The sequence below is a fragment of the Protopterus annectens genome, chromosome 13.part0, assembly GCF_019279795.1.
Source record: "Protopterus annectens isolate FY-2018-M chromosome 13.part0, PAN1.0, whole genome shotgun sequence".
Lineage (NCBI taxonomy): Eukaryota > Metazoa > Chordata > Ceratodontiformes > Protopteridae > Protopterus > Protopterus annectens.
Window position 1 is genome coordinate 1,132,371,836 of NC_056747.1, and position 27,485 is coordinate 1,132,399,320.

At 43.7% G+C, this 27,485-nt stretch overlaps 1 protein-coding gene across 3 annotated transcripts in view; it reads right to left on the bottom strand.

Annotated features, from left to right (window-relative positions):
- EFTUD2 (elongation factor Tu GTP binding domain containing 2) overlaps nucleotides 1–27,485 on the bottom strand; it is a 1,111,673-nt gene that overhangs the window by 869,765 nt on the left and 214,423 nt on the right. For all 3 annotated transcript variants that reach the window (XM_044055111.1, XM_044055110.1, XM_044055112.1), the window contains exon 4: nucleotides 2,429–2,507. In XM_044055111.1, the coding sequence (XP_043911046.1) occupies nucleotides 2,429–2,507 (79 nt within the window). The remainder of the gene's footprint in view (nucleotides 1–2,428; nucleotides 2,508–27,485) is intronic.

The following is a 27,485-nucleotide window of genomic DNA, read 5'->3' on the forward strand; positions in this document are numbered from 1 at the left end:
TTCAAAGCTCTAGCTGAGAGAGTAGCGGAGGTGTAAACTTTTTTCCCCCATCTCTCTAAGGACCTGGATTCCCTTTCAGAAGGGAGAGGGTTTTTGCTGAGGTCGGCTACTGCCTTAGGCCCCTGGGAGATAGTCTCAGGATCTGCAAGTGGGGCCTTGTACAGGTGGTGATGAGTGTCTGGTACCCTGTAAAAACCTATCTGGTTTGGCAGGGGCTGGAGGTAAAGTATCAGGAGCAGTGCAAACATCATTAAATGCATCATCCACAAGAGGCAGAACTGGAGGTATAGCTAAGGGCCTATGTTGTGGTAAGTGTAGAAAGGTCCTAAGCCTTTTTCTTGAATCTGAGAAATCTTGTCCCTGCCATTGGAATTGTTCTCTCATGGCATGTAAGGTTTCCCCAAAGGAAAATTCCTCTCGTGAAGAGGCAGATGGAATAGATTCTTCAGCAGCGGAATCTTCATAAGTAGAAAAGGAGCCTCTGGATGGTCTGTAATGTCTGAGTCATCCAAGAATCATCAGAGGACACTGGCTCTGGGGGCTCTGCTCTAGGTCTCTTTCTGGAGGCTGAGAGGCCCTGTCGGGTGAGATTGGGATCCCTAATTAAAGAGATGAGATCCTCTGCCAGAGTAAGCATTTGTGGACTGGAACTGGGCCTGTGTGAGGGGGGCTTAACAGGCACTGATTTAGCAGTTTTGGCTGCTTTAGCCCTGGCAAAGACCTTAATAGACATGGCTGCAGGAGGCCTAGCAGCACCACGTGCTGGGGTAGAGACATCCAAAGGGATGGTGTCTGATAATTCAATAGGAACCACATTAGAAGGCAAAACTTCAGAGGCCGATTCAACTAGGGTAGCAGGAGCCTCGGTAGTAGTCATGGATTCGCTGAAGATTGACCCGCTTGCTCGGTTTCGCCGAAACCGAGACACTCGCGTTTGCTTAACCGTGGTTTCGCCGAAACCGCTGACCGCGAGTGTCGGTCTTTTTCTTTGCGTTTTTGAGTAGTCGGAGGATCCGACGGCATAATGTACGCAAAATCTGGGCCGAAAAACTGTTCAGCAAACGCCGACCGCCTAAGCATTCGCCGGTTGAAGGAAGCACAGGCTAAACAGGCTGCTACGCCGTGGTCTGGGCCTAAACAAGGTAAGCAGTAAGAGTGGAAATCTTTATGAGGTATTTGTTTCCCACAAGTTAAACAGTTATTTGCTTTTTCTGACATCGGCTGAGGCAAGAAAGAGGCCCCAACGGGTACTTAGCTTTTAGAAGTCTTCGAAGTAGTATTCGGTAGTAGGAATCTCTGGATCTGACCGACCGGCACTTGCGAACAGCTTTTGCTTCGGGCGCCACGCGGCAAGAAAGACTGAGGAAAATGGCGTCGGCTGATGCCTTTATACCCGAAGACCAGCAGAGATGACGTCGGGTGAAGTGCGACACCAGCCGAGGCCAGACCCAGACTTTGGAATCCGGCCGACCGAAGGGCTGCCTGACGACAGGACAACCCATTTGTTATGACTGCAGATGCATCCTTGAAGGACATCAGGGAGAAAACCTTTCAAAATCAATTTCACTGATCAGCTACAGCTCTTGTATTGAAGGTGGAACATATAGTACAAGTACAGTTCAAATGACCGGTTCCAAGACAATATATGCACTCCTTGTGGGCATCTGAATTAGGGATTTTATGCCCCTAAGAAATGCATTTCTTCACTGAAATGGTCAGCAATTACATAAACCATATTCAATAAGTACAATATACAGTAGCAGGCAGATAATGTACTGTAGGCATAACAAAAGTAAAAGTCATTAACGAGGAGAGTCGGGATCCTATCAACATACTTCCACTTTTACAAAGTCTGGTATTTTTACAATGAAGACGACCAAAGCTGCAGTCCAATGATACGTACTACATTATGTGGCTATACTGTTTGTGGAAACCAACAGTCTAATATCACTCTTCTGTACTTATGCAGCATCCAGTGCTTCTGAAATGAAAAGGTGAGAAATATGTACAGACAAGAAAAGTTCACAGAACAGGATATGCAAACATACATGTAAATACAAAGCTCAAGTCATTTACGTATTTATAACAGCACTGCATTTACCCTCAGGCCACCATAGGTGCTGCAGGTGTGCTGAAAAAAAGTCTACCCACAACAACATTCCATGAAAGGACAAAGCCAAAAAAAAAAAGACTTGAATCACCTCCATCCTTGCTTAGAAGCATTCATCTTGGCATGATACCACCTCAACAGTGCATGTGGCTTCCTGGAGCATGAATACTAAAACATTTTCTTAAATCAAGCTCTAATCATGGTTTAACTTAATAAAATTGGCTTAAGGTTACAAGGACTACTAGGCCAGCTACTGTTTGAATGATGTTACTCTGGCCAAAAAATGTAGTATTGAATGAAAAATGTCAGAATACTTACTCCATCTCATACACTGTTGCTGGAAGACCTTGCTCCACCAATGAAAACTTCTTTTTCTTCACAGGTTTAATAATTGGCTCTGGAAGATCACAAGATTCAGATCAGAAAAAATGTTGTTATTAAGAAGGTAACTGGCAATGACCCTTGTCACTTTAATAAGCACACAGATCAAAAGCTGCATCTTTGTTTTGAGATGTTTCTAATTCATCAGTAATGCAGGTGGGAAAACGCAACACCTCCACATTCCTACTTAACATTTAGTATCATGATCTCCCAAAGTGAGTTCAACTACTGAACAAAGATCTTTCTTCTTTGATTTCAGACACCGCAACTCTCAGCAAAAATTTCAACTATGCCCTAACTTAGGAATTCCCTTAAAAAACCTATACATACAAACAAACGAAATGCAGAAACCATAAAGTGCAGATACTTTTTTAGCAATACAAGTTAAAAAACTGTGGTTGTGCATAATCTATTTTTACAGAGAAGGCCTAGGAAAAAAATTCCACATCTAACAGGCTGCTGGGGGAAATGGGTCAAAAAACTTAGAATACACACACACACACTCACCACACAGACAGACTGTGACAAGAAGCAACATCTTCTTTTCATAGGTCCAAAAATGATTATTAGGCTAAGAGGGGTGTACTAGGCTAATGGCCTTGGAGCCTTTACAAGCCTACCCCACAGAATTGCCCTGGCATCATGCTGCCCGATGTTAGTTCCCAGTGCCTCTATCAAGTAGAGCCACTGGAGTGATCCCCAGGGTGAACTTTCTATTTCCCATCCACTCATCAAGATTTCTCTTGAAGAGGGCCAGTGAGGTTCTCTGCTTGACATGTAGGGGAAGTCTATTCCAGAGCATGGGCAGTCTCTGGGTTATGAACCTGTCCCTCTAGCATGTTCTGTTGATTGTGATAATGAGGTTGAGGTCTCTGGAGTGTGTGGTGAAGAAGGATTGGGATTTCTTTAGATGAAGCATTTCCAACAGAGCTGGGTCAGACGTGGCTTTGTAAATTATGCAGAGATTGCCTCTTAGTAGACGATATGAGACAGAGATCACCTGGAGTTTTTTTGAGTCTGTCAGTGTAAGACATGTGTTTAAGGCCTAGGATCCTCTTCATGAGGTACTTTTGCGGCCTTTCCAACTGTTGCAGGTGTCTAGTGAGGTACATGTCAAATGGGGCATTATACTCTATGACTGGCCTAATGAGGGAAGAGTAGAGAGAGACAGATGATGACCTCTTTCTTCCTGGATGCAAAAAGTACAGTTGTGTACACTTACCATAAGTGTAGATGTTCGAGTGTATTCACTGTTGCAGTCATTACATTTGGGTAATCTGCTGGCAGGTTGCCCTCAGTCGGCCTGAATATCAAAGTCTTGGGTCCTGCGCCGGTTGCTGTCTCCTCTTCCATGACGTCAGGTCGTCAGGGGTTTAAAACATGCAGCTGACGCCATTTTCTTTAGTTTTTTCTTGCCCCAGACGTCAGGTGCCCCCCAAATGAGGAGCAAAAAAAAAAAAAAAAAAAAAAAAAAATGCAATTGTAACAACATAAACTTTACCTTCATCTAAAAGCAAATACACCACAAAGGCTGTAGAAAATAGTGAAGGAAAGAGAAGTTCTAGAAAAAAGGGGGATGGCGGGTGGGTAACCCGGACTGCAACAGTGAATACACTCAAACATCTACATTTATGGTAAGTGTACACAACTGTACTATGTTCTTCATGTTTCACTGCTGCAGTCATTACATTTGGGTAGAATCCCAAAGCTATGGATGGGAGGCTGGAACTAAACAGCATTAGGAGCGGCTATAAGGCTCTGCAGAACTGCAGTGGCAAAGCCTGCCCTAGACTTAGAGAAGAGAGGCAAATGATAATGCTTTGTAAAAGTATGAACAGAGCTCCAAGTAGCAGCTTCTAGAATGTCTTTGGTTGGCACCCCTCTGAGAAAAGCTGCTGAGGTAGATGCAGCCCTGGTGGAATGTGACCTGACTCCCTTGGGCACCGGTTTACCATGATGCAAGTAGCAGAAACGAATGCAGTGGCTTATCCACTTTGAAATAGTCTGCTTTGAAATCGCCTTTCCCTCTGATCCTGCAGCAAATGCCACCAGTAGTTGTTCAGACTTTCTTAGAGATTTGGTCCTGTTTAAGTAGAATCTTAGTTCTCTGTGTACATCCAAGGAATGCAGAATCCTCTCCCCCTTGTTCTGCGGATTTGGGTAAAAAGTTGGCAGATGAATAGTTTGGTTAAGAGCCACACTGGATACCACCTTAGGCATATAAAATATAAAAAAAGGCTCCACAGCCATGAGGGCCTGTAGTTCTGAAACCCTTCTTACTGAAGTGACTGCCAGAAGGAAAGCTGTTTTCCAAGATAAAAACGTTATACCTGCAGTAGCTGCTGGTTCAAATGGAGCCAGGGTAAGTTTTTCCAACACAAAATTGAGGTCCCATGCAGGAATTGGTGATCTTCTGGGAGGCCTTAAATTTTTGGTCCCTCTAAGATACTGTTTTAGCAGAGGATGAGAAAAGATGGGAGGCTCTGTGTTGTAATGAGCCGAGATGGTGGAGGCATGGATTTTTATTGATGAAAAAGATAGGCCCTTGTCAAGCATCTCAATCAATTATTGTAAAATCTGAGGAATATTTGGCTTTGCTGTGTCAGTCCCCTGTGCTTGGTTCCAGAAACAGAATCTCTTCCATTTATCAGCATAAGATTTTCTAGTACTAGGCCTTCTGGCTTCCAAAATGACATCCATCACAGATTTACTGAGAGGTGTTTGAATAATTACATGATCAGCCATGCTGCCAGGTTCAGAGTTTGGAGCTGACTGTGCAGAATTTGACTGCTCTGCTGCGACAGTAGATGAGGTATTTGAGGCAAGTACCAAGGAGGGAGTTGAGACATATTCCTTAGAATTGGGTACCAGCGTTGGCGTGGCCAGTCCGGGGCAATTAGGATAATTTTTGGTTTTGCCTGTCTGACCTTTAGTAAGACCTTGGGAAGAAGAGGCAGAGGAGGAAAGGCGTAGACTGATAGGTTTTTCCAACTGAAGGATAGGGCATCCACTTTCCATGCTTGTCTATGATAAGTCCTTGTGCAGAATTTGTCCAATTGATAATTCTGGGGAGAGGCAAACAGATCTATGTCCGGGCTCCCCCATTTCTCTGTTATCATGTTGAAGACTTGTGGATCCAGTTTCCACTCATGAGGGTCCATAAGATTTCTGCTTAGGTCGTCTGCCAGAGTATTTTGTTTTCCTGGCAGGAACTGAGCTTGAAAATGTACTTGGTAAGTCAAGGCTGTGTCCCACAATGCCATGGCTAGTCTGCAAAGGGGGTAGGAATGTGTACTCCCTGCTTGTTTATGTACCACATAACCGTGGTGTTGTCCGTCTTTATCAGTAGTTGTCCTGGATGAAGTAAGTCCTCGAAGGATGTCAGGGCATTCTGAAAGTACAGTTTTGTACCTACCATAAATGTAGATGTTCGAGTGTATACCCTGCTGCAGTCATCACACTTGGGTTATCCTGTCGTCACGCGGTCCCGCAGTCAGCCTGAATTCCAAAGTCTTGGTCCGGTGTTGGTTGCTGTCGCTTCTTCTCTGACGTCAGTGCGCCAGGGGTATATAAGAGGCATCCGATGCCATTTTCTTCAGTTTTTCTTGCCCCAGATGTCAGGTGCCCCCCCAAAAGGTGGTCAGTAGATAGTACCAATAATAAAAGTTTAGTATAAACAAAACATCCCTCCAGCTATAAGCAAATACGCCACAAAGGTAGTATCAGATTTTAAGGTATTGAAAGGTTTTAGTTAGGTCAGAGGGGATGGAGGGAGGGTAACCTGGACTGCAGCAGGGTATACACTTGAACATCTACATTTATGGTAGGTACAAAACTGTACTATGTTCATTGTGTTACTCTGCTGCAGTCATCACATTTGGGTAGAATCCCAAAGCTAAGGATGGGAGGTGGCGTCAAACAGGGTTAGAGGAGGCTAGAAGGCCCTGCAAAACTGCAGTGGCGAAGCCAGCTCTAGTCTTAGAGTAAAGAGGTAAGTGATAGTGTTTGGTGAAGGTGTGTACTGAACTCCAAGTTGCAGCTTCCAGAATATCCTTGGATGGCACCCCCCTGAGGAAGGCTGTAGATGTAGCTGCTGCCCTGGTAGAGTGGCGCCTTATGCTAGCAGGAACTGGTTTTCCATGGTGGGTGTAGCAAAAACGTATGCAATGTCCTATCCATTTGGAAATGGTCTGTTTTGAGATAGCCTTTCCTTGTGATGCTGTAGCATAGGATACAAAAAGCTGGTCAGATTTTCTGAAAACCTTAGTTTTATCCAAGTAGTAAACGTAGCTGCCTGTGAATGTCCAAGGAATGCAGGAGTCTTTCTCCTTTGTTCTGTGGATTTGGAAAGAAGGTGGGTAAATGGATGGTTTGATTTAGAGCCACACTGGATACCACCTTAGGCATAAAGGAGGGGTTAGTTCGTAGAGAAACTCTGTCTTGATGAAAAATGAGGAAAGGCTCTACTGCCATTAGTGCCTGAAGCTCTGAGACTCTTCTGGCTGAAGTAATTGCTAGCAGCAGGGCAGTCTTCCATGATATAAACTTTAAGTCAGCTGGGAAAGCTGGTTCAAAAGGAGGTAGCGTAAGTTTTTCCAGAACAAAATTGAGGTCCCAAGTTGGTGTTGGTGCTCTCCTGGGAGGCCTAATGTTTTTGGCCACTCTGAGAAACTGCCTTAGAAGTGGATGTGAAATTAAGGGGGGATCCATGTTGTAGTGAGCTGAAATAGCTGAGGCGTGGATTTTAATAGATGAAAAAGAAAGCCCTTTGTGTAACATCTCGGTTAAATATTGTAGAATCTGAGGTTATGTCCGGCTGAAGGGTATTTTGGCCTTTAGCTTGGTTCCAGGTGCAAAACCTTTTCCATTTATCTGAGTAGGCTTTCCTGGTGCTGGGCCTCCTGGCTTCCAGAATAACATCCATAACAGCTTGTGAAAGAGGAGCTGGCTGGTTGCTTAGGTGATTTGCCATGCAGCCAAATTTAAGGTTTTGAGCTGGCTGTGTAGAATCTGACTGTCTTGCTGTGTGAGCAGATGAGTAATTTGTGGTAAAATCCATGGTGGGCCCTGGGCCATATTCCTTAATAGTGGGTACCAGTGCTGGCGTGGCCAGTCTGGGGCAATGAGTATCATTCGGGGTCTCTCCATCCTTTCAGCGGCACCTTTGTGAGAAGGGGCAATGGAGGGAAGGCATATACTGTCAGCATTTTCCAAATGAATGAGAGTGCGTCCACTTTCCAAGCTTGATGGTGAAATGACCTTGTACAAAATTTTGTTAGCTGATAGTTTTGGGGGCTGGCAAACAGGTCTATGTCTGGGTGCCCCCATTTTTGAGTTATCATTGCAAATACTTGTGGATCCAGTTTCCACTCGTGGGGATCCATGATGTATCTGCTTAGGTTGTCTGCCAATGTGTTCTTTTTTCATGGCAGGAATTGAGCTTGTAATTGAACTTGGTAAGCCAGTCATGTGTTCCACAAGGTCATTGCTTGCCTGCATAGAGGGTAGGAGTGTGTACCCCCTTGTTTGTTTATGTACCACATTACTGTGGTGTTGTCTGTCCTTATTGTAAGCTGTCCTGGATGTAAGAGGTCCTTGAAGGCTGTCAGGGTATTCTGTACAGCTAGCATTTATTTTTGATTGATGTGCGGATTCCTTTGATCTGCAGTCCATATGCCTTGAACGCACCGTCCTGCCATGTGTGCCCCCCAGGCGTAGTCCGATGCATCTGTTGTCATAGCTTGCCTGGCTGGGGGTAAGGTGAAAGGCTGACCCTTGTTGAGGTGACATGCCTGTGACCACCATAGAAACTCCTGTTGAAGGCAGGGAATGAGAGGTATCATTGTTTCCAAGCTGTGGCTGTGTTGAGTCCATACGCTTTTTAGGTACCATTGTAATTTCTTCATATGCAGTTTTGCAAATGGTATTAGTAGTATGCAAGATGCCATGAAGCCCAAGGCCTGCAGAATTTTTCTTGCAGGGAGATGGGTCTTTGTTGCCATTGTTTTGAAGTATTGAGTTAGTTGTAGTTGTTTGTCTGGCGTCAGATAAGCCATCTGGGCTGTTGTATTCAAGCTGGCACCCAGGAATGTCATATTTTGTGAGGGCACTAGTTTTGATTTCTTTTCATTTACTGTGTACCCTAGGCAACTTAGAAGGTGTTTTACAAAAGCCAGATGTTGTAAGAGAATGTCCTTGCTTTCTGCTTGGATGAGGCTATTGTCCAGGTATGGGTATATTTGAATTCCTCTTTCTCTGCAGTATGCAATTACTGGTGTCAGGCATTTTGTGAAGACCCTGGGCGCAGTAGATAAGCCAAACGGCAGTGCAGAGAATTGGTAATGGGATGAACCTGCAATGAAATGGAGGTATATTCTGCAATTTTGTTTGATAGGGACATGCAGGTATGCCTCCTTGACGTCCAACGTTACTAGCCAAGCTTTCTTGCCCAACATGGGAAGAAGCTGCTGTAGTGTTAGCATCTTGAATTTGGGTACTTGCAAGAAGGTGTTTAGAATTGAAAGGTCCAGAATGGGTCTCCAAGCATTGTCCTTTCTGGGGACTAGAAAGAGCCTTGAGTAAAATCCTTGGCCTTGCTCCTGTGTAGGTACCAGTTGAATGGCTCTCATGTCCATGAGAGCTATAATTTGTTTTTGTGCCTCTGCCCATTGATTTTGTGGCAGGCTTGGCATTCCTTTTATCCTTGGCAAGGTGTGGAAATGGAATCTGTATCCTTGTGAGATAATGTCTAGGACCCATTTGTCGTTTGTGACGATGCGCCAGTTGTCTGCAAAAAGTGCTAATTTTCCTCCCAAGGGAGCTGCCAAGAGAGTTTTGCTTGGCAGTTTGAGGTTTAAGTCATTGTGTTTGCCTTCTAGTAGTTTGGGACCTGTCTTCTCCTCCCTTCTGTGTTGCAGTGCCCCATTGTCGAGGTTTGTAAGGGATTTGTGCTTGTCCTCTGCCCCTTGGGCACCTGTATTTACCCCTCTGTGGTCTGTCAGAAGCTGGAAAGGACCAGTTTTTTGTTGGCCAATTTCTGCTGAAGCGTGGGGGCTGTACCTGTAAGAAATCTTTGACCGTCTGCATAGATTTTGCCTTATCCTCCATTTTCTTTAAAACCTCTTCTGCTTTAACCCCAAATAAGACATCCTGCTGTAAGGGTGCATCTAGTAACTTTGCTTTAACATGATCAGGCAGAGTTTGTTCCTTTAACCAAGCATGTCTACGTATAACAGACCCAGTAACAGCTGCTCTACAGGAAGCTTCCAAGGAATCAAATCCACATTGTAAAGTATATTTGCCCACCTGTTCAGCTGCATGCAACAGATCCTGCATTTCCTTGAATTCAGACTGTTGAGGGTGCGTGCTCATCTTTTGTTTTATTTGAGACATTAGGAATTGCTGGTATTTAAGCATGTGAAATTGACAATTTAGTGCTCTCATAGCTAGAGTAGCTGAGGGGTAAACCTTCTTCCCCCACCTATCTAGTTGCTCTGGAGTCCCTTTCAGAGGGTACAGGATTTTTAGCCATAGAAGCCTTAGCCCCTTTGGGACCCTGGGAGATTGTCTCTGGATCAGCAACAGGGCTTTTGAAAGGAATTTGTGTGAGTCAGGCACTCTATAGTATCTATCTGGTTTGGCTGGAGCAGGAGGCATAGAATCTGGATTTAGACTAGATTCTAAGTAAACATCATCCACAATGTCTAAAACTGGGGGGATAGCAAGTGGTCTGTGCTGGGGGAGCAAAAGAAACTCTCGGAGCCTTTTCTTTGAGTCGGAGTAGTTCTGACCTTCCCAGTGGAAATGTTCCCTCATGATATGTAAGGTTTCCCCAAAGGAATAGTCTTCAGGGGGAGAAGCTGAGGGAATGGAATCTTCAGCATCAGAATCTTCATAAGGGTGAAAGGAGTAATCCTGCTCCTCAGAGGAGCCTGAGGAAACAGACACTTGATCAGAGGAGGAATAATCCTCCTCTTGTCTAGGCATTTTGTCGGGGGGGGGGGGTTGGGAACTCCTGATTAAAGAAATCAAATCTTCAGCCATTTTAAGCAACTGTTTCTTATGCATGGGGCCTTGAACTGGAGACTGAAATGCAGTCTTTTTTGGTTTTAGAGGAGTCTTAAGCTTAGCATAAGATTTTATGGTGAGAGTAGTCGGTCTAAAGACACCTTCTGAAACCAAAGGTGTTTCTACAGCACCGGCTTCTCCTTCTGCAATGTCGTCAGTAGGGCCTAAAGAAAATGGCTGCGTCAGCCTAGAACTCTCTGCTAGAGAATCCGAAGTGGTCTGGGGTTCCAATTCTGTGGTAGCCAGGGGCTGCGTAGGCTCCTCACTGAAAACCAGAGAACTGGCGACCGGCCCAGCCGAGGCCTCGGAGTCTGGCTTGGATCTAGGCTGCCTGTCTTTATCTTTGCGTTTTTTATGCACGCCGGTAGTTGGTTGCTCCAACGGCATAGTGTAATTAAATTTCCTACCGAAGTAGTGTCGTGCGAAATCAAAGCGTCGCTTTGACAACCAGTGACGTTGTGGTCTGGGCCTAGGAAAGGTATACAATAAGAATGAAAGTCCTTATGAGGTATTTCCTTCCCACAAGAAATGCAATTGTTAACTTTTTCTGACATTGGTCTGAGGCAAGAAAAGGTTCCCCAATGGGGTACTTAGCTTTGAAGACTTCGGACTGAAACTCGATTTAAAAATCTTAGGTGTCGGCCGACCGGCACTTGGAAATGCTTCTGCTTCGGGCACCGCGCAGCAAGAAAGACTGAAGAAAATGGCGTCGGATGCCTCTTATATACCCCTGGTGCACTGACGTCAGGGAAGAAGCGACAGCAACCGACGCCGGACCAAGACTTTGGAATTCAGGCCGACTGCGCGACCGCCTGACGACAGGATAACCCAAGTGTGATGACTGCAGCAGGGTAACACGATGAACATCAGCTAACATCTCTTTCTGGTTGACATGCAGATGCATTTGTTTTGGCCTCCATATGCCCTGAATGCATCTCCCCACCAAGTAGACCCCCCATGCATAGTCTGATGCATCTGTAGTTAGGGTATGGTTGGCAGGGGATAGAGTGAAAGACCGTCCCATGTTCTGGTGACATGTCTCTGCCGAACAAGAAACTCCTGTTGTAGGCAGGGAATGAGAGGAATCACTGTTTCCAGACTATGACAATGTTGACTCCATAAACTTTTTAGATACCATTGTAGTTTCCTCATATGCAGCCTTGCATATGGAATTAGTAGAATGCAGGATGCCATGAACCCCAAAGCCTGCAGAATTTGTCTTGCAGCTAAATGGGTTTTTGTTGCCATCTGTCTGAAGTAAATAGTCAGTTGCCTTTGTTTGTCTGGCATAAGGTAAGCCACCTGGGCAGTTGTATTCAAGCTTGCACCCAGGAATGTAATCTTTTGAGAGGGTACCGGTTGTGATTTCTTTTTGCTTATTGTGTACCCTAGGCATGTTAAAAGTCTGTTTACAAACGCCAGATGTTGAAGAAGAATGTCCTTGTTTTCTGCTTGAATGAGACAGTCATCCAAGTACGGATAGATTTGTATACTTCTTTGTCTGCAAAATGCAATTACTGGTGCCATGCACGTTGTAAAGACCCTGGGCGCACTAGATATGCCAAAGGGCAGTGTAGAGAATTGGTAATGCATAAAACAAGCCTTGAAGCAGAGGTATCCTCTGCACGATTCTCTTATTGGGATATGCAGGTATGCCTCTTTTAAGTCTAGAGTCACTAGCCAAGCATTCTTGCCCAGCAATGGCAGAAGCTGCTGCAAAGTTAGCATTCTGAATTTTGGTATGTCCAAGAATGTGTTCAAATCGATAAATCCAGTAATAGGCACCAGGCCTTGTCTTTTCTGGGTACCAAGAACAGTCTTGAGTAAAACCCTCGTCCTTTTTCCTGTTCTGGTACTGGCTCAATAGCCCCCATATCCATGAGGGAAGTAACTTGTTTCTGTGCCTCTGCCCATTGATATTGTGGCAGATCTGACCAACCGTTTGGAATTGGCAAGGCATGGAAATGAAATCTGTATCTCTGGGATACTATGTTTAATACCCACTTGTCCTGGGTTATTAACTGCCAATTTTGAGCATGACGTGCTACTTTTCCCCCTAAGGGAGCTGCCAAAAGATAAGTGCTTGGTGATGGAAGAGGGAAGTCATTGAGACCGTTTACTGTAGGGTTGTGCTTTGTTTCCTCCAGATTTGGTGGTAGCGGCACCCTATTGCTTTGACCTGTAAGAACCCTGTGATTGGTATCTGGAGCCTTTTGAGTGCCTGGATTGCCCCACGAGGCTCTGTCGGACACAGGAAAGGACCAATTTTTTGTACGCCAGTGTCTACTGAATCTTGGTGGCTGCACTTGTAAGAAGTCTTTTACAGTTTGCATAGACTTAGCTTGGTCTTCCATTTTCTTTAAAACCTCTTCTGCCTTATTACCAAACAGAGTATCATGTTGTAAAGGTGCATCCAACAATTTAGCTTTAACATGATCAGGCAGATTTTGCTCCTTGAGCCGGGCATGCCTTCTAATAACAGATCCAGTAACTGCGGCCCTGCAGGAGGCCTCCAAAGAATCAAAATCACATTGCAAAGTATGCTTTCCAATCTGTTTTGCTGCATGCAATAATTCCTGTAATTCTTTATTTTCCACACATTCAGAAATCAACATCATTTTCTGCTTCAATAATCCCATAACATGTTGTTGATATTTAAGCATATGAAACTGACAGTTTAAGGCCCTAATTGCCAAGGCTGAAGACGTATAAACCTTCTTTCCCCATCTATCCAGCGCCCTGGAATCTCTATCAGAGGGGGTAGGATTCTTAGCTGTTAAGGCCTTTACACCTTTGGGACCCAGTGAGATAGTTTCAGGGTCAGCAGCAGGATTTTTAAACAAAAATTTATGGGAGTCAGGCACCCTGTAATATCTGTCTGGCTTGCTAGGATCCGGAAGTAGGGAATCTGGAGTCATGCTTGATTCCGAAAACACATCATCAACAATGTCTAATACAGGAGGTATGGCCAAAGGCCTATGCTGAGGGAGAAGAAGGAAATCCCTAAGCCTCTCTTGATTCTGAAAAATCTTGACTCTCCCAATGAAAATGTTCCCTCAAAGTATGCAACGTTTCTCCAAAAGAATAATCTTCAGGAGGAGATGCAGATAGGATGGATTCCTCTGCATCTGAATCCTCATAGGGTGGTATAGAAAATTCCTGATCAGAAGAGGATTCAGAAGAAACAGAAACCTGATCTGAAGATTCATAATCAGTGTCTTGCCTAGGCCTCTTATCGGAGGGGGGGGGGGGGTTGTGAACCCCTGATCAAAGTAATTAAGTCTTCAGCCATTTTGATCATCTGTTTTTTGGGCATAGAGGCCTGGGCACGTGGCTCATGCGTCGGTTTTTTAGCCTTAGAAGCTGCTTTTGTCTTTGTTTTTGAAGCTGGCGTCGGTTTTCTATAGAAATGCTGAGGCCTGAAAACACCCTCAGAAGCCAGTGCCTGCTCAGCGGCTCCGGACCCATCCGAGGGAGAGACATCTGCGGGTACAATACTCTGAGAATCGCGCGGCATGCCTGGACTCCACATGGGTCTCTGTAGTGGCCTGCGACTCGAAAGTAGCGGGTATTAGGGGCTGCGAAAACACCTGAGTACCAGCGAATGGCTTATAAGAAGCTTCACCGTCAGTTTTGGACCTCGGCGGTCTGTCTCTGTCCTTTACTTTGCGTTTTTTGTGAACTCCGGTAGTCGGATTGCTATCCGATGACATTTCAGGGTAGTTAAATCTGTTTCCAAAATATTTTGAAGCAAAGATATACCAACGCTTAATAGTGCGCTGGTTAAATCTAGCACAAAACCGACAGCAAGGCACGTTATGATCTGGGCCTAGGCAAGGAATACAGTACAAATGGAAATCCTTATGAGGTATCTGCTTCCCACAAGTAATGCAATTATTAACTTTTACTGACATCGGTAAGGAGCAAGAAAAAGTTTCCCCAACAGGGCACTTAGCTTTAATTGAAGACTTCGTTTCTGAGTCGGCAGACCAGCACTTGCGAACTGCTTCTGCTTCGGGCACTGCGCGGCAAGAAAGACTAAAGAAAATGGCTTCGGCAGCATGTTTTATACCCCTGACGACCTGACGTGATGGAAGAGGAGACCGCAACCAACGCAGGACCCAAGATTTTGATATTCAGGCCGACTGAGGGCAACCTGCCAGCAGATTACCCAAATGTAATGACTGTAACAGTGAAACATGAAGAACATCCCTTGTTAATGAGATGTGCCACATAGAAGGACTTTCTGACCACAGTGGCAATGTGGTGGTTGAAGGAGAGGTTGCTATTAACCTGTGTCCTCAGATCTCTTATAACACCTTCAGTGGGCTCCCATCAATGTGGTAATTAGTGGGAACTGAGTTTTTCCCAAAGGGGATGACAACGCATTATTTGGCATTAAGCTTACGGCCATGGTTTTGACACCAGTCATTGGTCTCAGTGAGACCTTTCTGTAGGATGTCTACATCACTTGGTGAGCTAATAATGGCACCCACCTTGCAGTCGTTTGCGAACTTGGTCAGCCAGAGTCCCTCTGTGTTGGCCTGGATGTCTGAGAAGTAGATGCCAAACAGGAGAGGACCCAGGACCGATCCCTGTGGGACTCCACTCATGACTGGTCAGCAGTCTGATTTGGGGTCCACTACTTTCACACTGTGGGTTCTGTGACTCCAGGGAGGCCTTTTTAAGCCTAGCCATGCTTCCCAAATGTATCTAACAAGTTCTGACTCCTTAGGGTTATTTAAGGGATACATTTAGACTTGGACATGAGTGTCCAAGCATTTATAGTCTGTCTCTATCTACTACAGACCAGGGGTAAATTTCTGATTCCACATCCACTGGTCCAAGTTATGCCCGAATCAGGTTAGGGTAGAACTCTTCTTCACTTGGAAGGAAAGACAGTTCCAGAGAATAGGCAGCTTCTAGGGCACATAACTGTTCCTCCAAGGTGTCATATTTATGTTGCAGATGAGGTTTAGGTCTCTACATCACATCATTCTGATGCTATTTGTTTTGTGGATGTGGAACGGGTCCATCAGAACAGAGTCAGAGGATGTTTCATAGGCCAGGCATAGAGCACCTCTAAGAAATCTATAAGAGGTGGAGTACAGGACAGGGCTTTGATGCAGTCAGCGTAGGACATGTTTAAGCTATGTAAGTTTTGTGCATGGAACCTATGCGGGCACTCTTATTAATGCATATGCCTGGTAAGGTACACACCAAAGGGGCAATGTACTCAATGAATGGTCTGATAAGGGCCAAGTACAGAGGAACAATGACATCCTTGGAACTAAATGCCAATACCCTCGTTTATAACTTGCATGACACAGAGGGAGTTCTTTACTACCACAGATACGTGATGGTCAAAGGCCGGGTTACTGACCACTGGGTCTGTTCTTAGGAGTGTATTATTAATGTGTTTGTTTCAGGGGCAGCCATCTTCTCAAAGGCTATTACCAGCATGATTGTTGCTATGGACATTATGACTGTTCAACAGATAATACTTTCTCAGGCTTCAGGAACCCTCCCTTACTCCATCCAGCACCACATCCCTTTGGCAGTTTGGAAGTTCATCTTGTTACAGTGCCAATTAAAAAGAAGAAAGCCAAGGACAGTAGGAAAGAACACTTCAAACAAAAGATGGGGTAGGTGGTGCGGATGGTGCAGTGGTTAATGCTGTCGCCTCACAGCAAGAGGTTCTCTGGTTCAATTCTCAGCTGGGGTGCCTTCTGTGTGGAGGCTACATGTCCTCCTTGCTTTTGTGTGGGTTTCCTCCGGGTGCACCGGTTTCCTCTCACGTTACACAGGCATGTGTCTGGAGCAATTCTCCCCGGGCATCCTATAAAAGCTGGCTCGTTCCAAGTCAGACTTTCCTAGTAAACAAATGTTAAATAAATTAAATTAAACAAATAAATAAAGGTAAATTACAAACGCCTGACTGCCTTCTTACAGTTCTATCATTATGATAATGTAAACACATTTTTCAAACGATAAGAGGACAATCTTGTGTAACCACTGGGAGAGTCCCCAGTTAATCCTACTGAGTGTCTACACCTTCATTGCAGCACATGATGGGAAAATACCAGTCTCCCAAAATGACTGCCTGCACATGGAAAAAAACATCCAGACTGCAATGCCTCACAAAGTGATGAGAGAGGACCATAATGCAGATGCAGAAATACTAAACAAAGCTGCACTAAAGAAAAACATAGTACAAACAGCAACAGCTCTAGGAGAATTAGATACAAGAGCTACTTAAAAGGGCTTTCTTTGATTAACATGGAATAATTCACTATAATTGGCTAACCACCTGGAAAGTGTGAAATCAGAAACCTTCTGCACAAATTTAGACTTTGCAAAGGAAACTAACAGTGATCACTTTTGTGGAAAGACTTTGTCCAGTCAACATAGAATATGAACAGTCTGTGGGCATCCATATAATGGAGGAGACAGACCCCTATATTACAGTACTGGGGAAAACGAGTTCATATACTGGTCTAAATCAGACTCTGCAGGAACTTCTGTATGAAGGTAGATTTGTTCTCAGTGCACACTTAGTGATGTGGAGCAAACTATATAAACAGAGCTTGCATATCAAAAATCCTTTTAGCAGAAGTAATGGTCACATACAAGTGTCTTCCTATGTGGGTACTTCGATACTACGGAAAAGAATATTCAGAAGGCGGAAGGGCAAGCTTTTCTACCATAAAACAGAAAAGTACAGTTGTGTACACTTACCATAAATGTAGATGTTCAAGTGTATTCACTGTTGTAGTCATTACATTTGGGTAATCTGCTGGCAGGTTGCCCTCAGTCGGCCTGAATATCAAAGTCTTGGGTCCTGCATTGGTTGCTGTCTCTTCTTCCATGACGTCAGGTCATCGGGGGTATAGAACAGGCAGCCGACGACATTTTCTTTAGTTTTTCTTGCCTCAGATGTCAGGTGCCCCCTAAATGGGGAGCAAAAATATATATATAACTATATATACATGCAATTGTAACAACATAAACTTTACCTTCATCTAAAAGCAAATACACCACAAAGGCTGTAAAATATAGTGAAGGAAAGAGAATCTCCAGAAGAAAGGGGGATATTGGGTGGGTAACCCAGACTGCAACAGTGAATACACTAGAGCATCTACATTTACGGTAAGTGTACACAACTGTACCATGTTCTTCGTGTTTCACTGTTGCAGTTGGGTAGAATCCCAAAGCTATGGATGGGAGGCTGGAACTAAATAGCATTAGGAGAAGCTATAAGGCCCTGCAGAACTGCAGTGGCAAAGTCTGCCCTGGACTCAGAAAAGAGAGGCAAATGATAATGCTTTGTAAAAGTATGAACAGAACTCCAGGTAGCAGCCTCTAGAATGTCTCTGGTTGGTACCCCTCTGAGAAAGGCTGCTGATGTAGATGCAGGCCTGGTGGAATGTGACCTAATGCCCTTGGGCACCGGTTTACCATGATGCAAGTAGCAGAAATGAATGCAGTGGCTTATCCACTTTGAAATAGTCTGCTTTGAAATAGCCTTTCCCTCTGATCCTGCAGCAAATGCCACCAGTAGCTGCTCAGTTTTTCTTAGAGATTTGGTCCTGTTTAAGTAGAATCTTAGTTGTCTGTGCACGTCCAAGGAATGCAGAATCCGCTCCCCCTTGTTCTGCAGATTTGGGTAAAACGTTGGCAGGTGAATAGTTTGGTTAAGAGCCACACTGGATACCATCTTAGGCATAAAGGAAGGATTGGTCCTGAGGGACACCCTGTCTGGGTAAAATATAACAAAAAGGCTCCACAGCCATGAGGGCCTGCAGCTCTGAAACCCTTCTTGCTGAAGTGACTGCCAGAAGTAAAGCTGTTTTCCAGGATAAAACCTTTATATCTGCAGTAGCATCTGGTTCAAATGGAGGCAGGGTGGGTTTTTCCAACACAAAATTGAGGTCCCATGCAGGAATTCGTGATCTTCTGGGAGGCCTTAGATTTTTGGCCCCTCTAAGATACTGTTTTAGCAAAGGATGAGAAAAGATCAGTGGCTCTGTGTTGTAATGAGCCGAGATGGCAGAGGCATGGATTTTTATTGATGAAAAAAACAGGCCTGTGTCAAGCATCTCATTCAAGTATTGCAAAATCTGAGGAATATTTGGCATTGCTGTGTCAGTTCCTTGTGCTTGGTTCCAAGCACAGAATCTCTTCCATTTATCAGCGTAAGATTTTCTAGTACTAGGCCTTCTGGCTTCCAAAATGACATCCATCACAGATTTACTGAGAGGCGTTGTTTGAATAACTACATGATCAGCCATGCTGCCAGGTTTGGAGTTTGGAGATGATTGTGCAGGATTTGATTGTTTTGCTGAGACAGTAAATGAGGTATTTGAGGCAAATACCAAGGAGGGAGTTGAGACACATTCCTTAGGATTGGGTACCAGTGTTGGCGAGGCCAGTCCGGGGTAATTAGAATCATTTTTGTTTTTTCTTGTCTGACCTTTAGCAGGACTTTGGGAAGAAGAGGCAGAGAAGGAAAAGCGTAGACTGATATGTTTTTTCCAACTGAAGGATAGGGAATCCACTTTCCATGCTTGTCTGTTATAAGTCCTTGTGCAGTATTTATCCAGTTGATAATTCTGGAGGGAGGCAAACAGATCTATGTCCGGGCTCCCCCATTTCTTTGTTATCATGCTGAAGACTTGTGGATCCAGTTTCCACTCATGAGGATCCATAAGGTTTCTGCTTAGGTCGTCTGCCAGAGTATTTTGTTTTCCTGGCAGGAAATGAGCTTGAAGATGTACTTGGTAAGTCAAGGCTGTGTCTCACAATGCCATGGCTAGTCTGCAAAGGGGGTAGGAGTGTGTGCCCCCCTGCTTGTTTATGTACCACATAACTGTGATGTTGTCCGTCTTTATCAGTAGTTGTCCTGGATGAAGTAAGTCCTTGAAGGCTGTCAGGGCATTCTGAACAGCTAACATCTCTTTCTGGTTGATATGCAGATGCATTTGTTTTGTGCTCCATATGCCCTGAATGCATCTCCCCATCAGGTGGGTCCCCCAAGCATAGTCTGATGCGTCTGTAGTTAGGGTTTGGTTGGCAGGGGGTAGAGTGAAAGACCATCCCATGTTCTGGTGACATGTCCCTGCCCACCAAAGAAACTCCTGTTGCAGGCAGGGAATGAGAGGAATCATTGTTTCCAGACTTTGTGAATGTTGACTCCATAAACATTTTAGGTACCACTGTAGCTTCCTCATATGCAGTCTTGCATATGGAATCAGTAAGAATGCAGGACGCCATGAACCCCAAGGCCTGCAGAATTTGTCTTGCAGATAACTGGGTTTTTGTTGCCATCTATTTGAAGTAAATAGTCAGTTGCCTTTGTTTGTTTGGTTAAGGTAAGCCATCTGGGCAGTTGTATTCAAGCTTGCACCCAGGAATGTTACCTTTTGAGAGGGTACCCAGTTGTGATTTCTTTTCATTTATTGTGTACCCTAGGCATGTTAGAAGCCTTTTCACAAATGCCAGATGTTGAAGAAAAATGTCCTTGTTTTCTGCTTGAATGAGACAGTCGTCCAAGTACGGACAGATTTGTATACTTCTTTGTCTGCAGAATGCAATTACTGATGCCAGGTACTTTTTAAAGACCCTGGGCGCAGTAGATAAGCCAAAGGGCAGTGCAGAGAATTGGTAATGCATAAAGCTAGCCTTGAAGCGGAGGTATCTTCTGCACGATTCCCTTATTGGGATATGCAGGTATGCCTTAAGTCTAGAGTCACTAGCCAAGCGTTCTTGTCCAGCATGGGCAGAAGCTGCTGCAGAGTTAGCATTTTGAATTTTGGTATGTCCAAGAATGTGTTCAAAATTGATAAATCCAGTATTGGGCGCCGGGCCTTGTCTTTTCTGGGTACCAAGAACAGTCTTGAGTAAAACCCTTGTCCTTTTTCCTGTTCTGGCACTGGCTGAATAGCCCCCATATCCATGAGGGACGCAACTTGTTTCTGTGCCTCTGCCCATTGATTTCACGGCAGATCTGGCTAACCGTTTGGAATTGGCAGAGTATAAACATGTAATCTGTATCCCTGGGATACTATGTTTAATACCCACTTGTCCTGGGTTATTAACTGCCAATTTTGAGCAGGAAGTGCTAGTTTTCACCCTAAGGGGGCTGCCAAAAGATAAGTGCTTGGTGATGGCAGAAGGAAGTCACTGAGATTATTTACTGTAGGGTTGTGCTTTATTTCCTCCAGATTTGGAGGTAGAGGCACCCCATTGCTTTGACCTTTAAGAATCCTGTGATTGGTATTCTAGAGCCCTTTGAGCACTTGGATTTGCCCCATGAAGCTCTGTCAGACACAGGAAAGGACCAATTTTTTGTAGGCCAGTGTCTACTGAATCTTGGTGGCTGCACTTGTAAAAAGTCTTTTACAATTTGCATAGACTTAGCTTTGTCTTCCATTTTCTTGAAAACCTCCTCTGCCTTATTTGCAAACAGAGTATCATGCTGTAAAGGTGCATCCAACAATTTAGCTTCAACATGATCAGGCAAATTTAGCTCCTTTAGCCAGGCATGCCTTCTGATCACAGATCCAGTAACTGCGGCCCACCAGGAGGCCTCCAAGGAATCAAAACCACATTGCAAAGTATGCTTTCCAACTTGTTCTGCTGCATGCAATAACTCCTGTAATTCTTTATTTTCCACACATTCAGAAATCAACAACATTTTCTGTTTCAGTAATCCCATAACATGCTGTTGATATTTAAGCATATGAAACTGGCAGTTTAAGGCCCTAATTGCCAAGGTTGCAGACCTATAAACCTTCTTTCCCCCATCTATCCAGCACCCTGGAATCTCTATCAGAGGGAGTAGGATTCTTAGCTGTTGAGGCCTTTACATCTTTGGGACCCTGTGATATAGTTTCAGGGTCATTAGCAGGGTTTTTGAATAAAAATTTGTGTGAGTCAGGAACCCTGTAATATCTGTCTGGCTTGCTAGGAGCTGGAGGTAAGGAATCTGGAGTCATGCTTGATTCTAAAAACACATCATCAACAATGTCTAATACAGGAGGTATGGCTAAAGGCCTATGCTGAGGGAGAAGAAGGAAATCCCTAAGCCTCTTTTTTGATTCTGAGAAATCTTGACTCTCCCAATAAAAATGTTCCCTCAAAGTATGCAAGGTTTCTCCAAAGAATAATCTTCAGGAGGAGATGCAGAAGGGATGGATTCCTCTGCATCTGAATCCTCACAGGGTGGTATAGAAAATTCCTGATCAGAATAGGAATCAGAAGAAATAGAAACATGATCTGAAGATTCATAATCAGTGTCTTGCCTAGGCCTCTTTTCAAGGGGGGGGGGGGGGCCCTGATCAAAGTAATTAGGTCTTCAGCCATTTTGATCATCTACTTTTTGGGCATAGATGCCTGGGCACGTGGCTCATGCGTCGTTTTTTTAGCCTTAGAAGTTGCCCTTGTCTTTGTTTTTGAAGCTGGCGTCGGTTTTACATAGAAATGCTTAGGCCTGAAGACACCCTCAAAGGCCGACGCCTGCTCAGCGGCTCCGGACCCATCCGAGGGAGAGACATCTGTGGGTAGAATACTTTGAGAATCTCACGGCATGCCAGACTCCACATGGGTCTCGGTAGAGGCCTGCAACTCAAAAGCAGCAGGTATCAGGTATCAGAAAGTGCCTCACTGAGTACCGGCGAACCGGCAACTGGCGTAGGAGAAACTTCGTCGTCGTCGGTTTTGGACCTTGACGGCCTGTCTCTGTCCTTTTTTGTGTGTTTTTTGTGAACTCCGGTAGTCGGATTGCTATCCGACGACATTTCAGGGTAGTTAAATCTGTTTCCAAAATATTTTGAAGCAAAGATATACCGACGCTTAATAGTGCGTTGGTTACATCTAGCACAAAACCGACAGCAAGGCACACTATGATCTGGGCCTAGGCAGGGAATACAGTACAAATAAAAATCCTTATGAGGTATTTGCTTCCCACAAGTAATGCAATTATTAACTTTTACTGACATCGGTATGGAGCAAGAAAAAGTTTCCCTAATGGGGTACTTAGCTTTAATTGAAGATTTCGGTTCTGAAACTCGAATTCGAAAATTTCAGGAGTTGGCCGACCGGCACTTGCGAACTGCTTCTGCTTCGGGTACCGCGCGGCAAGAAAGACTGAAGAAAATGGTGTCGGCTGCCTGTTTTATACCCCTGACGATCTGACGTCATGGAAGAAGAGACAGCAACCGACGCAGGACCCAAGACTTTGATATTCAGGCCGACTGAGGGCAACCTGCCAGCAGATTACCCAAATGTAATGACTGCAACAGTGAAACACGAAGAACATCAGATGTTCCACACTGGGAAAGGACTACAGGCAGAAGACCTGAATTGAAATGTGCCTTCTAAAATGCCCTTACAGACCAAGTCTTAAGAAAGAAAAGTCAGATACATCAGCCAAATTAACTTTAATGGCTGTAATAAGGATGACTAATATATGCTTTAAACATCAATAAAGATTACTGATGCGAAAATTTAAAAAATGTGATGGGGACTACAGTAAAATAATAAAACAACTGACACTACAGAATAACTCACTTAAACTAGAAATGGGATTTATTTTCATTTTATTTATCCTTTGCTGATTGGGTTAGTCCCACTAGGCTAGTAGACTCTTCAGGGGAGACCCAAGGTGGTATTTTATACTACTAGGGGAACTTCCCCTACTCTTTTCAATAGGTGCTGTGGGAACTTTTATGCCCACCTGAGCAACCATCAACTCAAGCACATGGGACATTGGTTTAATGCCTCATCCAAAGGCAGGCAAGTATAATTATTGTAACTCGCTTTTTACACAAAAAAATTAACTGCCAGCAAGACTAACACAGTTGTTTTTTTGTCACTGGAATAACGACCTTTTTTTGTTCGCACATCTTAATTTTCTCTGGAATAATGAAGTCCAACCTACTTGTATTACTAGGTGGCAAATAGTTGTTTAACAAGTCTTTTCCCTCCATATATTTAGTACTTAATAAATATACAATCAAGGTAATCTTTTTTCCCACAATATTTGTGATTCTTTGTAATTACAAAAGCGTGGTAACTTTCAACTCAGTCCTCTCACAGAATTTCCAGAATCTTTACATTTTACAAAAATGTTCAGGCAATCTCATATAGGTTCATAGGAAGTACTAAGCTATCTGCCCTTGCGGGCCATTTTAATCATAGCCAATTTCTCTTTTTCATGCTCAAATTAACTTATCCCATTTGGTTACAGACTGGCCTTACTCATCCCATAGTTAATAATTAAATATTACCCCTAATGAAAATAACTGGAAGCATACCATAGAAAATTTGAGGTACCCCAAGCATGGGATAAAGCATTTAGAAGCTGCCTCTGTCCATTAAGTAGTACAAGGGGCAGTAATTCCACACTGCGCTTGAAAATGGACAAGGATGAACTTTGTTTTATGTGGATGGTGAATCTATTTCAGAGCAGCAATGTCCTCGGCAAGATACACCTGCCCTTGCAAACCGTTCTGTTGATGTTACAGAAAAGGTTTAGATCCCTAGACTGAGCATTTCTGATGACATCTCACTTGCTGATGTGCAGTAATGGGATGGAGGATGCCTTGTATGCAAATACAGGTCACCTGTTAGCAGTAGGATACAGAGTACAGTGACAGGGATTTGAATCTGTCCATGTAGGACTTATTGTTTAGGCCTTGTATCCTTTTAGTAAGGTATCTCTGCAAGTGTTTCAGTTCTTGCATGTGTCTGGACAGATACATGCCAAAAGGTACATTATATTCAATGCTGGTCTGATGAGGACTGAGTAAATGTCTTTGATATCAATACAATTTTGAAATCAAGTGTTAAAAACATGTGGAAATCACCAATTTTGCCAAGTCTGATGTCACATTTTTACACATTAATGATTTTACTATGAGCAATACTACATAATTTGATTATGACAGGTGAAACATTGTACAACACTTGTATTTCATCATAAAAACTCCAATCCTAATAGTCTACATGTTTATACAAATATTACATCATAAACACACTAACATAAGTAGTCAGCTAGCTTATACAACCCGTAGCATTAATACGCAAGATACATTTCTTTAGTAACTTACATGTGAGTGGCAATATAAACCACAATGTTTCTACTTTATATAAAATGTACTTGCAACATTTTCCTTTATATGACTCTAAAATACACAGATAACACAATGCATACCCTCTCTATCTTTTCTCATTGCAATATTATACTTAAAATGTTTGAAGTCTTACAACAACTTATTTATTCAGCTTACATCATAGCATGGCAACCCTCACAGTAATTAGAATCCATGACTAAGCTGAGATACTCAAAAGTAGTACATAATAAAAGGCACCCAAAGCAACTTGGATGCAGAGCTGCATTACTTAGAAATGATAAGGAGGTTGACTACTACACTGTGTAAGTTAATGATGAGACCATAGTTCAAATGAAGCAGACAACAGCACACAGCGAGACAAATTAAATAAACTGGATGAATTTCAAATCTCCAGAACAAACGCAGACTGGCTAATACACACTGTTGTTCAGCCTAAATGCATTTTGGTTTATAAACTCCCAAGTTAACACTCTTATATAAAGTAACATTAGTTATATCAAGTTTTAAACAGAAGCCATTTAATACAAGTCCACTAGATGGCTCTATTGGGCTTTCCTAGATTACTATAAGAACGTCACAGCAACCTATTTACCTAAGACCCTGCTTGTGTGTGGCCTGGATGAAACATATAAACAAAGGACTTGGGGGAATTGTAAAGGAGAACAGGAAGCCATCTATGAACCAGAGCATTCTTGGCCTGACCTATCCCTGGTGTGTGTGTGTGTGTGTGTGTGTGTGTGTGTGTGTGTGTGTGTGTGTGTGTGTGTGTGTGTGTGTGTGTGTGTGTGTTGGGGTGCAGAACACTTGGGATACTTGTTGGCTAGAGATCTAAAGAAGCTGCACTCTGGTATGCCCACAGACAAAAACACTTCTCCTAGTTACTGAAGGGCTCAGAGACCATTTGTGGGGCATCAACGGCCTACAGCTCTAGATAACAATGCCATACTATCTAAGCAAGCTAGAGTGTGTGTGTGTGTGTGTGTGTGTGTGTGTGTGTGTGTGTGTGTGTGTGTGTGTGTGTGTGTGTGTGTTTGTTTGTTTGTTTGTTTTGCTTTTTGTATTGTATAGAAGAGGAGACTACTCTGATATGTGTACCATACTGCTGTAAACACTGATTCACTAAGACAGTTATAGGAGAGACAGGAATGCATGAGGTGCAGGCTGGCTGAGCGAAGACTGAATATAGGAACATACATCATTCAATAAGGGTTTTATGAAGGACTGTGTGTGTGGGTAGCACAGTGTGGAGTGAGCTGCTGTTATCAAGTCAGAGGATTTTTGAATTCGATGCAGATGTTGGCTGTAAGAGTGGCCCAAGACAAAGATTCTGTTATAAGCTTGTTCTAGTTTTGTAATTTAGGCAGACAGACGAGTGGTGAAGATAGTCATACAGATGACACAGTAAAAATGCTCTGGCTCTTGTAAGGAATTACAGGAGAGGGCCTAGCTGGGACTGGTATGAAGGACTGTACTGATATACTGATTAAGCTCAACTCATGGTCTAAAACAACTTCAGCAGTGTGACACTACTTGTCACTCCAAGATAGGGGTTGTTTCTTGAAAATATCTGAAAGACAGATGGGTCTGTAATACTGGAGTACTTTGCAGGATACAGAATCACATTGGCTTCGATGGCATCAAGATGTAAGCCAAAATTTTCAATCTAAGACCGAGTCCTGCTGGGGTCCATATCACATAATTAAAAACACTATTCAGCAAACACCTATTCATCGACCCCAAAACAGTGAACACCTTTTTATCAAATGTTCACACCAGCGAACATAATTACCAGGGCAAAGAGTTAGCTGTTCAAAATTTGGAAATTGCCCTTTTTCCCCAGTGTACTGCGATCTCGGAGTTTGTATATATAAGCAGGGGTGGTGTGAAAGTTGTGGAGGGCATAGCCCCTCACTTTGGTGGGTTGTTATACTGCACTGTGTATAGTGCTTAGCATGTTGGACAGCTAACTACTGGCACTGGGAAAATTTTCGATGATGTGTCGGTTCAGTGAAAGGAGCACACGCTGTCTTGGGGTCAATGAATACGTGTTCGCTGAACAGTGTTCCTGATGATGTGATATAGACTAGTCCTGCTGAGGTTTTTTGTTTCCAAGGATGGCAAATAGCAGCAGCCTCAAGACCAGTCCTTGGAAACACCTAATGGTATGAAATAAGAACAGCTTTTCTATCTACCTAGGATCTGTTGCTTAGGTAACTAGTGAACCATAGGCAGGGCAAAAGTAGAAAACCAGTGAAGGATGTTACACGAGTGACAGCATCAAATGCATTTAATAGGTGAAGAAAGATTGCTTCTACTAATTTACTTGGGCTGAATTTGGTACACAGAATCTACAAATCACAAAAGTTTAGTCTCAGTACCATGGCTTAGTCAAAATCCATGTTGGGAGTTTGACTGAAAGTTGTGATCACTGAAAGATTTAACAACATTGTCTGTGTCTTTCAGCTTTTCCCGGTTAGGGGTCGCCACAGTGGAACTCCGGTCCGCTAATGACTGGCAGTTGATTTTTACGTACCGGCTTGCCAGGCCTGACGCACAACCTTCAACAAAGGTACGCCCATTCATGCATGTCTCCACGCAGAAGACGCTCTAGCTGAGAATCGAACCGGACAGCGTCTTACCGTGAAGCGACAATGCTACCACAGCACCACCACCGCAGGTTATAAAGATTTAACAACACTATATGAATGAAATTCTCAAACATCTTTGACTACAGAGAGAGAAAGACCGTAACATGAAAGGTGCTGCAATCATGAGAGACAACTTTTGTGAAG